The sequence below is a fragment of the Cuculus canorus genome, chromosome 2, assembly GCF_017976375.1.
Source record: "Cuculus canorus isolate bCucCan1 chromosome 2, bCucCan1.pri, whole genome shotgun sequence".
Lineage (NCBI taxonomy): Eukaryota > Metazoa > Chordata > Aves > Cuculiformes > Cuculidae > Cuculus > Cuculus canorus.
The window spans coordinates 75,402,675-75,419,960 of NC_071402.1; the positions used below are offsets into that span (position 1 = coordinate 75,402,675).

The 17,286-nt window shown below is 40.7% G+C and overlaps 1 protein-coding gene across 1 annotated transcript in view; it reads left to right on the forward strand.

Annotated features, from left to right (window-relative positions):
- The window catches only part of ADCY2 (adenylate cyclase 2), a 230,750-nt gene extending 216,836 nt beyond the window's left edge, over nucleotides 1-13,914 (forward strand). The window contains exons 25-26 of the mRNA XM_054060772.1: nucleotides 771-5,882; nucleotides 13,794-13,914. Of these exons, the coding sequence (XP_053916747.1) occupies nucleotides 771-923 (153 nt within the window). The 3' untranslated portion in view covers nucleotides 924-5,882; nucleotides 13,794-13,914. The remainder of the gene's footprint in view (nucleotides 1-770; nucleotides 5,883-13,793) is intronic.
- Nucleotides 13,915-17,286: the final 3,372 nt, after the last annotated feature.

A 17,286-nucleotide genomic window follows, 5' to 3' on the forward strand; every position in this document is an offset into this window, starting at 1 on the left:
GCCTTCAATTTACTAACTTTCCAGTGATTCCATAGTCAGGGATCACATTTTAAGTATCTGCCTAGCGTGCTGCCTAGCACTTTGGGTTCCCAGCATGGGATTGAAAGCACTCCAGATCTATGATTGAAACTATTCAGAATGAAATAATGGTAAAGTTACCAACTGTGGGTCAAAAGTGAAAACAGAAGGGATATCAAAGCAATGATATCTACAAATAGTTGTCTGCTTCACAAAGAAACACAGTCTGTCTGAGTCTGTTGAACAATTTCTGATCTAGTGGACTTTCACCTAAAATGGCAGAACTGCCTAAAGTCTAGTTCACTGCCAGTTATGTGAGAAAATGGCAACAGCAGATCTGACAGATGAGCTAATGTCTTACTATCACTTCATTCACACAGCCTTTGCATTTGCAAAAAGTTGGGGAAGCTTGGGTCTACTGAAATGAAAAGCAGCTCCTGAAGTTGAGAAAACTGCAGTATGAGGAAGAGTGTTGTCCCTAGTGTCGGTGTGTGTCTATGAGCCCTCAGTTTGGAATCCTAGATAGAGAAATGGTTATATACCTGATATGATACTTGACGTAAATGACTAGAATCAGCATTCAGCAAAAAACTTTTTGAAAACTCAGCTGCTCAAACCTCACTTGAGACCCTTAAAGGCCTTATAAGCATTATAGCAAACCCCTTATAATTTCTCAGAAATTCTTCATGCTCTGGAAGAAGATTCTGCTTTGCTCCATTGTCAATAATGGTTATATTACTGTATTGTTGCAGGTTACAGAAGAGACAAACAATGTCCTGCAAACACTGGGGTACATGAGTACTTGCAGAGGAATAATAAATGTAAAAGGAAAAGGAGAACTGAAGACATACTTTGTACATACTGAAATGACAAGATCCCTTTCACAAGGGAATGTGGCATCTTGAAGAATGCTTGTACGTTTCATCAGTACCATATTTTCAGGAAAGTATCACGCACTTTTAAACTACATTTTGGCCCGTAACATGCGTGCTATTTTCTGGTATGTGGCACTTATTTTAATATGGCTGCAGAATAGTCCCATGAGCCATCGTTTTGCACCTTGATTTCCCATGTTCAAGGACAGTTGCAATGTACGCTATAGGACTGGAAGATTGTACTGCTACTTGCACTGTTATTCAAAGACAAGGAAAGAAGGAACAGGAATTAAAAGGAGATAACTCATCCTGAAAGGACTAAAAAGAGATGTTAGTGACAAATGCAGTGAAAAAAAAGGCAATAAAGCTAGGGGTGCATTCTATTTTCTGATGCATGGTGTTTTTTTGAAAATACAGTCGCTCCCCAATAGCATCCACTAATCTGCTATTAAAATATACAGTATTTGTAAATAAGTTTACTCTGTCCACACATGATTTGGATGTGATCACCAGTTGCATCTCATAGCCAGGGACACGTTGGGTGGCTTGCTGGCATTCTTTCTGAAGAGAGAACTAACAATGCTGGAATAGTTTTGTACAAACGTGTCAAATGTTTTGAAGCTATTGTCTTTTGTAAGGTTAATTCATTAAAAGTTTATATGTACTTTGTCTTACTGTTGCTGTCTCTTGGTTTTGCTTCCTTCCATGGCTTCTGTCGCTTTAAACCTGCACGTTCTCTGTTGCTGCCGCTGCTGCTTTTTATTCAGCAGTTAGAAGTTGAAGGCAGGTTATGGCCAGCTATTTCAATAGCTTGAGTCATTAATATCTCCTAGGCTTGCTATTGCCTTTCAGAAATTGAATCACCTCTCTTGTCTTCAGTCTTGGGTGGCATCCTAGGCACTTTGCAGTCATTTACTCCCTATGTGATACAGAAGACCTACCTCAAGTCCACAAACACAAGCAAAGTGAGGGATGCTGGAGACAGCAGTAGTGTTGCTGCTTTGCAACTGGCCTGCAATGCTCTAACAATAACTAGGAGAAGCTGTACAAGAGACGAAATGTTTTGTACATTGACAACCTCTTTTGCCTTTGCATGCCTTTCACTTAACCTTTATAATGCCAGATTTCATGGGATATTTAAAATACTCTAATTTATCGGGACATGAGTATGAGCGGAAGATACAAAAAATACTACTTGGTGGATATTTGAAATTAATGTAAATCTTGCAAAATCCAAAAGTATCACACTTGTGGAGTTTCATAGACTAGCCAAGTGAAAGACTGAAAAAGCAGGTAATTACTATCTATGCTTCTTTGAATTTTGAAGCATAGATAGAAAAGATTAATTTTTGCTTTGCTATAATTAGTACTTGAAATTTACATATTCTTTTAGTCATAACATCCTAAGAAGATTAAAATTAGTAAAATCCTCCTATTTACAGAAGAGCATGTAAGTACAAGAGTTTTTTTCTGACTGATATCATATGAATATAGAAGTCAATTTATGCATGAGTAGGTCTAGCATGTTATGGAAATGTAAAAATATTCAGTTTTCTTATTCCTGAAACATATATTTACATTTGTATTGCATTAATGTCCTTTCAGAAGGAATTCTCAAAACTGTGGGTCATAAATAAATGGCATGAGACCACAGTCTCACTGAGTGTGACGTGGTTTACTCACAGCAGTGATCTGCCCACTAGCAAACTGGAATGGCGGTATATTTCAAAATGCCTACATCTGCAGTCAGAAAGACAATTTGAATTTTGATCCCTTTAAGTTAGTCTAAAACCAAAATGCAAGTTATTTATGTCCAAAATTGCATGCTTGACCTCTCACCCAGAGCTGGAAACTTTTGATCAGTAACTCTCAAGATAGGTGCCTAGTCTAATAAGATTTCTTCCTTTTAATTAATCATTTAATTAAATTAAATAATTTTGCAATGGAGTGAAAGGCTTTCCAATAGCTCACATGGCAAGCAGAAACAGTGTCTCAGTCATTGGCTAAAAGAAGCTATCATTTGTAGTTACACTTAAGACTTCTAAATCCCTCCTCTCCATTTACTATAAATTTGTCCGAGGAACACATAAAACAATTTTTAATCTCTTTGATTTTTAATATACTCTGGCCCCTTAAAATCATTCTGGTATTATCATGGGTCAAAGCAATCATTTCATACTTTGGATGAAAAGCCCTTATGTAAAGTTAGTTATATTGTATTGTCATACTTATGTGCAGCTTTCAGGTATAACCTGTACATTCAGGATTTTGCTTTTCATTTGTATTCTCGCGCATCAGTAGCTAATCTGGTACCTAACTTGATAGCCTTTTTTCTCTGATTTTGATAAAAGTTAAACAGTATTATATTTCTGCAAGCCATGTGAAAGGCTAAAACATTTGAATGGTCATGAACTGACTGGTCCAACAAAATATAAAGATATATGCGTGCCCTCCAAGAGCATGTTGGAAATGCCCTTGTTCTCATCACTCATGTTTCATTGGTATTTTCATTCAGTCATTTTGTAGTTGCATTCAGATTCCTGTAGCCAAATCCCGATAAATAACAAGAAAATGGGCAAAATATGATTATATACACAGTACGATGCCCAGAAAAAGAAAGGTTCATACTGTCCTCTCCCTGGCCTTCAGTTGCCGAGTATGATTATTATCTTTCTAATACTGACAAGCAATTTGTATGCAATAAACACTTTTTATCTTCCAATACATTTTACATCTACTGTTTATAGTATTTTATTTTTCCCCTGTCTAGATTGACCCAGAGTTCTTATATTCTTTTTCTTCCTCTCCTGTGGATATTTCATTTTCCTCAATTACTGCATATGACACTGCTCATGTACCTGAGTGTAACTTGAAAAGCTTTATGAAAACCATACAAATCAGTATTCGACATTCCATACAGTCTACATCACAGTAAGGCTCAAGTTCTGCGATTTCTGTGTTGGTGCCATGGTTCATAACTTACTAGTGAACCACAAAGAGCATGACTTCCACAAGTACAATGCAAATGTATCACCTGGAGGCAGCAGCCAAAAGATCAATATGAGTGCTTCACTGTGGTCTGTGAAAATGAAATCCAAATGGGAACACCTGAGGAGCCTGCTGGATTTTTTTTTAAAATCAACACTTTGCTCCAATTTATGAAGTGCTACAGAAGTAGTTAGAATTTCCTGTAAATTAACACTATTTAGATGCTGTTTCTAAAGAGAGACATTAGCATCTTATTTATGCTGCCTGAAAAGCATTTTTCATTCTCCTTAAGTTCCTTTATTTTTCCTCTATTTTGAAAAATTTCTACAGGCTTTCCCTTTTTGCACTGAGGCACAGGTAGGAGTTCAACCTGTTTGTTTCTAAATACACAACTGTGCGCATCTGAAGGTAGAGCTATTGAACGTCTGTCCTGTTTTCTTTTCAGAACCTCACATCAGGATGAATAATTAGCTATGTTGTCAGGATGCTTTATATAGCAGCAGGTTCACTGTTAAAAACAATTGCTACCTTGTCCTTTGGTATGTGGTTTTTCTTTTTGGTTATATTTCTGTGTGAAGGTCTTTTAATTTTTCATTTTCAGATAGCAGATTCTCCATCTTTTTTTACAAGTGGAACCCAAACAATTTTAAGACTAGGGCTTTTGAGTTTTATTTTTCCTTTCTTGTCTAGAATAGTGGAGTGACCCTGGAGAATAAACAAATGTAGAATGAGATACCTGTGCCTTAAATAAAACATGTAATTAAGAGAGTGGTTTTGTTCGTTGAAGTACTTCAAATTTGTATGTATTTGTCAAAAGCAGAGTATAAGTCACTTGTAGGTGGTTCACCCTAAAGGTGAACATAATAATTTTAAAAAATGTCACATTTTGGGGCAGGGTTTTTTCCAGTCAATGTAGTTTTTAATATGTCAAAATGCAAGATAAGGACATTTTCATCCTGTTTGCAGCTATGAAGATATGAACTACATTATGTTGTAGGCTGCCACTATTCAAAACAAAAATTCTGCCAAGAATTATTGGAAATTCTTTTATTTAGTGTTTTTCAAATGTATTTGTAGTGGCCATTGAGATGCTTCATGAAAATCTCAATTTTGACAGCAAAAATATGCATGTGAAGTATTTTGAAAGATTGACATTCCTGGGATTTAAATTTTCATGCTTGCATTCCAAAGCAGTGTTACAAATAACAATTGTTATAAAGTAATGTCCACCTCATGTATAAAATTGCGTGTTACTCTACTTACCAAGAGGGTTATTGAAGAGAATAATTGTCTGACAGTGAATTGGAATATCCAGTCAGCATGCAAATAATGATTGAAATTATATCACTCAACCAGTTATAATTTTTATTGTTTTTAAATTATTAGAATTAAAACTATTATAATTACTTGAAAAGCCTAATTGTCTAGTCAAGAAGGTGAAATTGTAGTCACAAGCCAACAAAGAAATGCTTACAATCTGCAGATCAAGGCTCAGTCATAGTAATTGTGCAGAGAATTATTTGAATTATTGAAACAAAAGATATACTCAAAGAAAATTTTAAAATTTTCAAGTAACTCCTGAACAACAAAAAAGAAACCCTGAAGACTGCAAGAGGTGTGCTGACTTCTGCAGGTGATGTACATCTGTCTTCATGTCCTTCAGAAAACCTCTGAAAAACCTTCCCATTTGAGACAAGCAGTCCACCACTGACTTAGAGTCTAAAAGAAACAAGCACTTGTGTGAAATGACTGGCTTGGACTAAAGCTATGGTAGTGGAAAGTGGACAGAGGTTTTGAGCCATTTTTCTTTCAGCCTCTTTTTCAAGGGCCATCATATGCTGTACTTGGCTGTCTCTCCTTTGAGGATCAGCTGAGGTTCAGAAGCACATGGCAATCTGATATATGTGGAGGCCAAACAGCAAGGACAGAAGATGAATTGCGAAGCTTTAATTTGACAGCAGGCTAGCCACCTCAGCTCTGAGTGATGTGAGTTTGAAACAGGTATGTCAGCCTCCAGTAGCAAAACAGCTACTGTGGGTTTTTTTCTGCATATAAATAACCTGTCCAGCTATATGTCATCTGTCCTCCTGTGCCTGTCCCTTCCCTGTCCTCCTGTCATCATCTTCATGTCCCCCCATGCCTGCCACCCCCAACCCTCATTACTATTTGCTTAATAAATTCCTTTTAGGAATTTTCTTGCAAAGTTACTCCATAAGTCAGTTGGACATTTCAGAACAGTCACCCTGCCCCTGAGATACCTTTGTGACTACTGAAGTATATATTGACATAATTAAAATTCGGGAACCTTAGCAGTGGAACCTGAAAGGAATATTGCAATTCCCTAAAAAGGCAGGCAATTGAACTTCTCCTCCTTAAGACATGGAATCAAAGCAACTTTTAACACCTTGGTCTCTGAACTCACCTGTATTTGACTGCTTACTTTTGACTGTATAGATTAAAATTGCTCCATTGTCCTTTCATATTCGTTTACACATTCACATTTCAGTTACTAAAGAAACAGACTGACCTCCAACACTACTCTATAATAGGGACAGACACAATAGTACCACAGCAGCAGGCTATGATTTAAGTCTGGATGTAACTGGAACAAAAATGCCTGGGCATTCATATCCTGCTTCTGGAGAGTCTGCAAAAGGTGAGCAGGAAGAAAAACCCTTTGTAAGATTCAAAGAATTCTAAAGAGAGTTAATGAACTGAAAACCATTGTTTCAAATTATTTCAAATGAGTGGTTTAGGAAAAATCCGTAACAAGCATCCAGCAGTATTATTGACAATCTGAATCACATCCAGATAGCACACTTCAATTAATGCCATCTTAAATGTTAATCAAAATGAGCTACATGTGAATAGGAAAAGGAAAGCTGGAGAGAAACATTTCCAATCTGACTTCAGAGCTCTTGCCTAGCTCAGCTGAGATTTCTAGTGAACGGTTTCTTGCAGCTCTATTTATAGCTGCAGCTTCAGCTGAGCTGCTTATTATAAATGGGATTGCTATCTCTTGGTGCTCGGACTAAACTACAAAAAAGCACTTGCACAGTGGCAAACATGCTTCTGCGTAGGAAGCTGATGTAAGGCAGCTGTTAGATTTTCAATTCCACTGGTTGCTTACGCTGCACTAATTTGGCCCGTGCTGCAAAAAGAAGAGCACTGTAATTGGTAGAGGGATGTAATTAGCTAAGCAGATGGGAATTGTCACAAATTATTAAAAAACCCACCCACCCAAGACTGCAGAATATAAATACCTCCACACTGCACTTGAAGAAGCAAGAGGCTATATTGCCCAGTGTGCTAGTGATAGGAGAGTGCCAGCTATATTGTAGGGATAGGACTTTTTACATCAGTAGACCTGAATTATTGAATGGGTCAATGATGCCCAAAAGAACTAGCTGCAAAGATCTCTGGTGGACTGAATGTTGGGAGGGGGTGTTCAAATTAATCTTAGATGTTTAGTAAAAATAACATGTCTAGAAGAGTGCTGTTTTGAATCACAGAATAGTTAGTTAGTTAGTTGGTTAGTAAAGATGACTTTAAAGATCATCTGGTTCCAACCCTCCTGCCATGGGCAGGAAAATCCCACTAGATCAGGCTGCCCAAGGCACTATTCGACCTGCCCTTGAACACTTCCATGGAGGGGCCATCCACAACTTCCCTGGGCAACCTGTGCCAGTGTCTCACCACTCTCATGGTGAAGAAATTCTTCCTAATGTCAAATCTAAATCTGCACCTCTCCAGTTTATACCTGTTCCCCCTCATCCTATCACCACAAGCCTTTATGAATAGCCCTTCTCCAGCTTTCCTGTAGGCCCCCTTCAGGTACTGAAAGGTTGCTAGAAGATCTCCTCAGAGCTTTCTCTTCTCCAGGCTGAACAACTCCAACTCTTTCAACATGTCCTCATAGGGAAGGTGCTCCAGCCCTCCGATCAAAAAAAAAGTGCTTGTCCAAAGATACTAATAGCAATAATGATAGTAACGTTTTGCCTATGGCATATCAAGTCTGCCACTGTGGTTGCAGAAAAAAAGCTAAACCAAACCAAGCTAGTCACGGATTTTGACAATCTGATTTGCACCCAGATAGCATGCTTCAATTAATGCCATCTTAAATGTTAATTGAGCTACGTGTGAAGCTACAAGCAGCAGAGTAAGCATAGTTATGTGTATGTATTAAAGCAGGATGACTGTGAGGTAAAAAGATCAGAGCTCGGAGCCAGGTGCTACCAGAGTAGAGCAAGTTTAGAGTCAATATGTTGTTAGAGATTTGCACCCAAGGGATACTTTTGGTGCCTCCTACCTGAGAGTTTGTGCGTGAGAGATTTCCAACTGCATTGCCTGGATTGGCTGAACTTCTGTAAAAGCCAGTGCCTAAGAAGGAGAGGAGGTGCAGGGTGAAGAGACCCCAAGTTCTCCGAGACTCGGAATCCTCATTCTGGTGGAAGCTCTGTGTTTTGCTGTGGTTTTACTCAACCTCTCCACTTAAAATGGGATTTCTGGATTAGTGCAAAAAGTCATGGGAAAAAGTCAGTCCTTTTCGGCCAGGCTTTTCTCTGACCTTCTTCCCCAGCTTCCAAGGGCAGTAAGAGATCAGGAAACCCATCATGAAGGGGGGCAGTGTAGGTCAGGCAGCCTGTGTGCCTGCGAATCCACGCTGCTTGGAGAACAAGTCTAGGGGTTGGAGAACAAGTGTTATGAGGAGCGGCTGAGGGAACTGGGGTTGTTTAGCCTGGAGAAGAGGAGGCTGAGGGGAGACATTATTGCTCTCTACAACTACCTGAAAGGAGGTTGTGAGGTGGGTGTTCACATCTTCTCCAAAGCTGCAGAAGATAGGATGAGAGGGAATGGCCTCAAGCTGTGCCAGGGGAAGTTCAGACTGGATATCATGAAAAAAAAAAATCACAGAAAGGGTCATCGGGCACTGGCAGAGGCTGCCCAGGAACGGGGTTGAGTGACTATCCCCAGAGGTTTTTAAAAGATGGGTAGACAGGTGCTCGGGGACATGGTTTAGTGGCAGATAGGAATGGTCGGACTCGATAATCTAAGAGGTCTTTTCCAACCTGGTGATTCTATGATTGTAGGTTTTAACACCGCTCAGTTGGGAACGCCCGGAGCCCCACTAGGGTTCGGCGGGGACCGGTGCCTGCCAGGCCGCCCCCGGAGATGCTCCGCACCGGCTCGAGGCGCTGCGGGCCCCTGCTCGGCCCCCATGGCTGCACCCTGCGTGCCCGGGCACCGGCGGGCAGGGCCGGAGGAGGGGCTGGGGGGCGAGGCGGGGGGCAGGCGGCAGAGAGCCGTCTGCGCCCTCTCCGCCTTCAGCTGCATCCCGGCCAGGAGGGAAGGGCCTCCGGAGCTCAGCTATTTCCACCGGGAGGCCAAGGTGAGGGAGGGAAGGGAGAGAGAGCTGCCAGAGCCGGGGAGCGCTCGCACGGACGACCCTTCCTTCTGGGATTCTGCGCGGAGCAGCGCCGTCAGGACGAGAAGTTACTGGGACACGAAGTGGGGTGTTTTGGTTTAAGCTGAAGTTCATCGATGTAACTGTATTTGTAGACAAGGGATATGGAACTGTTAGAACTGGTCCAGAGGATCAGAAGGCTGGAGCACCTCCCATACGAGGACAGGCTGAGAGAGTTGGGGCTGTCCAGCCTGGAGAAGAGAAGGCTCCAAGGAGACCTTACAGTGACCTTCCAGTACCTGAAGGAGCTACAAGAAAGCTGGGAGGGAACAACTGTTCGCAAAGGCTTGTAGTGATAGGACCAGGGGGAACGGGTATAAACTGGAGAGGGGCAGATTTAGACTGGACGTAACAAAGAATTTCTTCACAATGAGGGTGGTGAGACACTGGCACAGGTTGCCCAGGGAAGCTGTGGCTGCCCCATCCCTGGAGGTGTTCAAGGCCAGGTTGGAAGGGGCCTCGGGCAGCCTGATCCAGTGGGGTGTCCCTGCCCATGGCAGGGGGGGTGGAACTGGATGGTGTTTAAGGTCCCTTCCAACTCAAACTATTCTATGATTCAATAGCATGTTTTTTATATAGCATGTGTTTTTTTTTTTCAAGTAGTGTTTCTCCAGGCACTGTTATGCCTTGTGTGAAGCGTGATCTCTGCTCAACAGATGTGTTTTCTTCTATAATCACCTCTATTTGCAGTCTTTCCCTTTCTCAAACGCAAGGTCAGACAGAGCCGGAGCCAGCTCCAAATTAGCAAGAGATTTGATTGCTGTGAAGTTCATAATAACATTATAATTAGACCTTGGAAAGCAATAGAATATGCATAAGATTTCTGGGAAAATTTATACATATACATGTAAGCAGGAAATATATTCTGTAACCAGCTGTGGTCTCGATGCACACGATTGATGAAGATCCACTCCCTCATGCTGCCCAGTGCTGACTAAAGGGTGTTTGCTTTCTAAAACTCCAAAACGAGTCTTAGAGAGTTTATTTGCTGGCATTTTCAGTATTACCATTGTGCTGGGTCCTCACTTTACTGTGAGGGTGGTGAGGTGGTGAAACAGGTTGCTCAGAGAGGTTGTGGATGCCTCACCTGTAGATGTTCAAGGCCAGGTTGGACAAGGCTTTGTGAAACCTGATCTAGTGGAAGATGTCCTTGCCCATGGCAGGGAAGGTTGAACTGGATGATCTTTAAAGTCCTTCTTGACCCAAACCATTCTATGATTCTGTAGTTCTATGACCAACAGGCCTCATAGTATCACTGAAATGTGAGACATCTTTAGGGAAACATTAGGAAAAGCGTTGTCTGTCACTCAGCTTGGATGCGTTGCCTGTGTTTTTTCTGGTAATGCACATTCTTGGGGACCCTTTAATGAGAAACTTCTCTAATTTCAGTTGTGGGAAAAGGTTTTCAATGTGCATGGCAAAAATTTTTCCTGTGTGCTCAGCTTTAACAAAGAAAATCAATGGAGCTATTCCAAACAGTAACAGCAATATATGCCTTGATAACTGAATGCTTCTGAAGATGTTGTGCTGACACGTAACATGTAGTAACTCAAGTACAGTAGCTGAGAGCTTTGCCCCTATACTCTGTGCTGCCTTGTATCACCATTTTCCCTCATTCTCTCAGCTGTCGTATTTAGAATCAGAAGTGAAAAGAGTTTTGCACCTTCAACCTCAGTCAGGCTGTGCTTCCTGGGTAGTAAACCTTTTTGTCTCTGAACAGTTATATGAGATGAACTTCACAGCTTTCAGAGATGAACTCACAGCTTTTCTCCCTCAAAACTGGCATTAAAAAAGTTCCAAAATATCTATCATAGCAATGTAATATAGCAGTATTATGGCAACATGTATTTATTTATAATTAAATAAATTTACCCCGTGAATCACCCCTTCCCACTCAAGTGACTGGCTGCTGAATGTGGAGAGCCCTCGGCAGTGATAGCTGGTAACCTGTGAGAGTTTGCAGGTTACATAGCACTGGGATCTGGGCAAGATGCAGACCACAGCACTGGGCATTAAGGCAGCAGCGAACCATGCATTGACTGGGTGGCTCTGCTGTAAAAGACAGGTAGATTCATAATTTCGGAGTCATCCGTGTTTATTTCAGCATTACCCTGGGAAGGGGCTCTGAGCCAAAGGTGAGCTGGCGCAGTTGGTGCCATGCTTAACAAAACACAGTAGGTAGAGCACAAGAAGAGTCAGGCTAGGTCGGGTCAGAGGGCTGGCATGGTACACTTGAGGCTGGTGGAGCTCATAGTCTGTCCCGTCTGCGCAGAATTAGCAGCCATATGGTAGAGCATTTGCTTATGTTCTAAACTCTGCTTTCACACTCCAGATGACCTGGTTTGTAGAAAGTGCTGCTCCAGTGGCATGGAAACAAACAGTGGTAACAGCTGTGTAATAGCTTTCTTCACAGAACAGGCCTTGGCCACAGGGGAGGAAGCAGATTCAACTCATTCTTCTGCACAATTAAGGAATTAGACCATTTGAAATTCTTTATTTATAAAGGAAAGGGAATTTTATTCCTTTTTGGCAGCTTACATACCTAAAACCAGCTATATCTCAGAGACTGAAGCAGAGAGAACTAGAGGAAGATGTGCTCAGCACATGGCCAGAAGCCAGAAATTCCTGCCTTTTACTTTCTTGGCAAACAGTTACTCACTTGATTACTTTACATAGCTTACTGTAGCCCGCTTGTGTGGTATTTCCTCTTCTGTGACATGGAGAAAGCTTTTACCTATTTTATGTGTATCTGGAATATTAATGAAGTGCTTGGCTTTAGTAGCAGTACACAGAGGATGCCTACTCTGAGTGTAAATTTATTGTCTGCTCCACATGATTCACTTGTTCTGATGGGTTTGAGAAACAGTTCACCACCACTGCCTTCTGAGCCAACTAAGTCACCATTTAAGAACAAAGAGAAACAACAGCAAAAAGTCATCAGTATATTGTGCACAGAAGAGTTGCTTCAGCCATCTGGTGGAAGATCTTGAGCAGATCATCTGGGATAGGGCTAGTGTTTAATGTAACAGGGTGGCTACCTGTCTGTGAATTTCAGGAAAAAGTGAAGTATATGCTCTGATACAGGTAACAAATAATGGGCAAATAATGCCACATGAAGAAAAACAAAGGAGCAAATAGCACCAGTGGTGATCACAAATTAGATGCCCACTGAAATTCTGAATGGAACCAGTACCATGGGAAGGAAAGGACAAGCAAGAAAGCACAGAAACAATAATAATAATGGAAGTGATAAGTCAGAGGCAGGATGCTCTTGAATGTGCCTGAAATTCCGTGAGGCCTGATGGTTTCTGAGAAATGAAGGGATGGATAGGTTAAAAATATCAAACCATCTCTCCTTTTAGCAGAACCAAGTAATGCAGACACCCTTCAAATGAAGCCTGTGATTAAGAGTGCTAGTGAGCCTGGTGCTTCACTAGCAGTCTTAACTAATGTTTCCTTTTCATGGAACCATAATAGCTGCCCTGACTTTACTTGTAAACTTTAAAACTCAAAATACAAGACTTTTTCAAAGGCTAAATTTGGCATGTAAAATGAGGTAAAAAAAAAAAAAGCCCAACAAAATGTACAATTTTACTAATTTGTTGTAGTCAGACATGCGTGAAACCAGTGATTGATTGATGTGTTTAGCAGAGTATGGACCTTTTATTGAAGTTCATTGACAACTGACATGGTATTTGAACAGGGGATTTTGCTTTTCTTTCCTTGAAAATCTTTTTCATTTTGAAATTCCTTTGATTCCATTGATGAGAGAACTTCTCGATTGGATTTCACAAATGTATCTGTTAGCAGATTAGATCTGTTATCTTGCTTACTTGTATGCAATTATGTAGACAGGTATCATAAATACCATAATATTCTGGCTTTCAGTGTGCTGTATTTTTATTCAACAGATATATGCATACTGCTGGATCGTGGGATTACCACTGAGGCATGTTTTGAAACTCTTCTCAGTTCTGCTTTAATCAGAAATTAACTGGTGATTCCACTGCAGGATACCTTTATCTATTTCATTCCATTTGAATTTTGACACTGCCTGCTTACCTTTTACATCACAGTGCCAGATCATTTGACAAATTTATTAACTGTTTATACATAGCTCAGATGAGTAAAACAAACAAGCAGTTAAATTTGCGAAAGTTACAACAGGATACGGGTCAAAAAAATAAGTAAACTACCACAAGGGAAATTTCTGGGCTGAACAGACTTTAAAAAAAAAAAAAAAGATATCTCATGACATTAGATATTTTTTTGTTGCAGACTTCCAAAAGAGTGACCCAAACTTGCTAATGGTAGCTCGGTAATATTACAGTTCTCATTATCTAATGCTGTATGTGCGTTGTTTAAGTATTGGTTTGCCTACGTGTATTCTGTAACTTGTAAAGTTAAGCAATACTGTGAATTAGCCATTTTTTTCCTCTTTTCTCAAGACAGGAGCTGTTTTCACCTATGATGCCATTTTTAAAAGACCAGAGGGTTACAACCAATATCTTCACCGATGTGACAGAGAACACTCAAAGAGTCGTGGTCTTAACTTTAATGAGGAGGTAACCCTTTGATAAATTCCTGATTATCTTTGTTAATGGTATTCTGTACATTTTTACTTGACTGGAGACTGTAAGCATTGTTTTATCCTTTATAATGCAGCCTAGTGCAGCAAAGGAATCAGGAGGAGGACATCATTGTCCTTAGCCTGGAGGTTTAGGAGAAAGCATTGGCCACTGAAGAGGGTTAGCTTTTATTCTTTGTCGTCCTGTAGATTTCCAAGTGACAAACCATATGCAAGTTGAAGTACGGGGAAAGGGATACACACAGAGAGGCAAACCTTCTGTTACAGAGCTTCAGGGTCACTGAGGGTAACTTCTGAACTGCCTGTGCCTCTTGAGCATTTGCAGTTCAGGTGGTCCTGCAGCTATTTCTGTGATGCTTGAAAACTCTTCTCTGAGAGGAGTGGTTTCAGAGAACCCAACTCAACCACTGCCCTGTGACATCCACCCTCCCTATACCAGCATTTGCTGAAAGACCTCAAGTCTCTGAAGGGAGCGAGTTTGTTACACAAATTTTTGCAGGAATTGCCTTGAAGGAAGGAAATTTGTAGGGAGTTAGTGCAAAGGAGGGGTCAAAGACCATGGACATACCTGGAAAAGGTTGGCCAAAGTATTTCAAAGCCAGCAGAGTCTGGGTTTGGTGTGCTTGCTGCCTGATAGCTAAGGAAGTATGCAGCCATGGTTTTAAACAGCTGCCTTGAAAACAAAAATACTATAATGTATATAGAGATATCTAAATAATACACAAACATACATATGTATTCATATATACTCTCACACACAGAGGCAGAGGTTGTCAAAAACCAAATTAAGTGCAACCTCTGTATGTTAATGGCCTCAAAACCCTGATGGGTTCATGGGATGTAAAGAGATGGGTAGGCTAAGAATGGCTGCACGTATTGATGATTATAGAGGTGAGAGAAAAAACGAGAGAGACAAGTATTAAAATGACTGTAACTGCTGTGTAATAAAACTGCTGAGACTTTTGGACAAAGGCCACTGCTTGTGATTCCTCTCACTATCAGCTGTATATGCTAGACATTTCAGTGCATAGCCATGATGCTCTTCAGCTCTATCAGACAATGCAGAGAGTATCAAGTGCTCCCTAAGGACTCCCAGGACTGCCCATTATCATCACCTGCTCATGCCTAATAACTCAACTGCAAATCTGTGTGAGGCCAAAAGCCATGTAAATGACTACTCTAATTAAAAATGAGCCTTTTTATTTGAACTAAATACAACCAATGTCCAATCTCCAGCTGGGAAATTTGTGTAGAAACAGTTTATCAGTGTAGAGCTAAGGTTTCTTACTGAGCTTTTGTGTCCTTTCAGTGTCAACAAAACTCACTTTCCTGCCAGTTTGCTTCCTAAAGCAAACGTGTATGGGCCAGAATTCATACCAGCTCTGCTGGGCAGTGCACACAAGGGACTCTGCCTGAACATGTGTCCCATAATCCAGCCCTGTAATTAGCATGGAGACACATCAAACTCACAGCTGTTAAATGTTACAACATGATCCTCCTGCACGTGATGACACCCAATACTGGATTTACCCACAACTAAGTGCAGGTCATGTACTGAACTCCTGCTCTTTAATTACCTCAGTGGCCCTCACAGACTTTATATAATACTAACAAGTGTATTATAGAACATAATAAATAAAAAGGCCACAATCCACATCTTTCTTCTACGACTGAAGGGAGGAAAAAAACAAACCACTACAAGTGAGCCTTTTTTTTCTTGCAAAGAACCTGGTTGCACCCAGGGAATCCAACAATAGTCACAGATACTCAGTTTAGCTACACATAGCACAGTGACTGCAGCAGAGTGTTTGCACAAGGCTGCCATTGCTGATATCAAGCATTAACAGTGATAGAATTGCATGCTGCGAAGGTGTGGAGCAGAACACTTCTTAGCCAATCTGCTGAATGCCGAACCTGCAAAGATGAAATGACACTGTGTACAGTCAGTGCTGAGCTACCAAGGATGCTGAAAACCAAATCTTCTTTGCTTAAAGGGCACACAAACTATCAGAATTGCATATTGCTCCCCATTGTTAGCACTGGAAACCCTGTATCACTAGCAGTGTCTTTCTTGATGGTACAAAGAATTTGTCATTTCTCCTTTCTTAACATGTATCCACAACAGGGGATGGGAAGGAAATGGTCTTATTTTTGCCTGCCACTCCTCTTGATTTTAATTTTTATTCTGCTGGGGTTATAAGTTGTTGTCCTGAATAGCTTATAATGAGGTGGAGTGAGGTAGGCAGGAAAGGTAGGGGGAAAGTTGGGGGATGAATGGTTGTTTTGGAGTGGGCTTTTGTGTTTTGTTTTGGTCGTTGTTTTTTGGTCTTGTTTTTGTTTTTTTAAAAAAATAAGGTTTGTCTTCCTGAGAATCTCAGGTCTACTTTTGTCTGTGAGTCTGGAAATGTCTTGCATCTGACTGCCCCTGCTATGAGACCCCTGGATCTTTGCTGCCACCTGCATCCTCACAAGAAATACATGGGGTCATGTGCTTCGCAAGTTCTATCATAAGCACTGATATGGCTCTGACTTGCATCTGTTGTAGCAAAGAAGTCATTTGTTTGCACTTGAACTGTGGTGCTGTGTTCACATTTTGATCTCCTTGTAGCTATTATTTATATTATAAGACTAGGTAAACACATTGGGGACCAAGGCTTTCTGTGTTAGCCAGTGAGGAAACATACAAGCAGCCTGATAAATCTGAGACCTTTGGCTAGGGAAAAGAAAACAAATAAATCCTGTCTTTTCCTTCTGACTCCAAAGCTCCCTATTGCTGTAGCACAGGAAGGAACTGCAGATTGCAGAGAGTAATTGCACAGTCACTGAAAGTGCAGTTTACGAAGAACAAGCTTAAAATAATATTTTATTTGTCAAGTTATTTTTCACCAGCTCCACTTTCCACCATTGCAGAGCAGTTAATTTGGCAATCTTACAGCTACAAGCATTTTAGTGAAATCTTTTACTGTGCAAAAAGATCAGTAGTATATGCTTTATGTCCTTTGGGGAAATCTTGCATAGACTAGTGGTTGCTCAGGGGTTTTCTTTAGACTTTGATTTTTTTCATGCCATGGTTTCACTGAAATGTGCAAGCAGGGTAAGTGTTCCTGTAGCAGGGGATGCAAATTAAATCTCTCCTGTTTTTCCAGTGAATCATGCAAGTCAGTGCACAACAAAAAAAAAAGAGAATGAAAATCTGCCGGTAATAAAAAAATTTCCAGTAATATAGCGTTCAGTTTGCCAGTAATCACAAGGCAACCACCTCTGTGTGTGTGTGTTGTGTGTGTCCAAGTGTATAAAAAATTATCCATCCACAGTAACTCATGGCACAGCTCCATATCTTATAATCTTGTCAT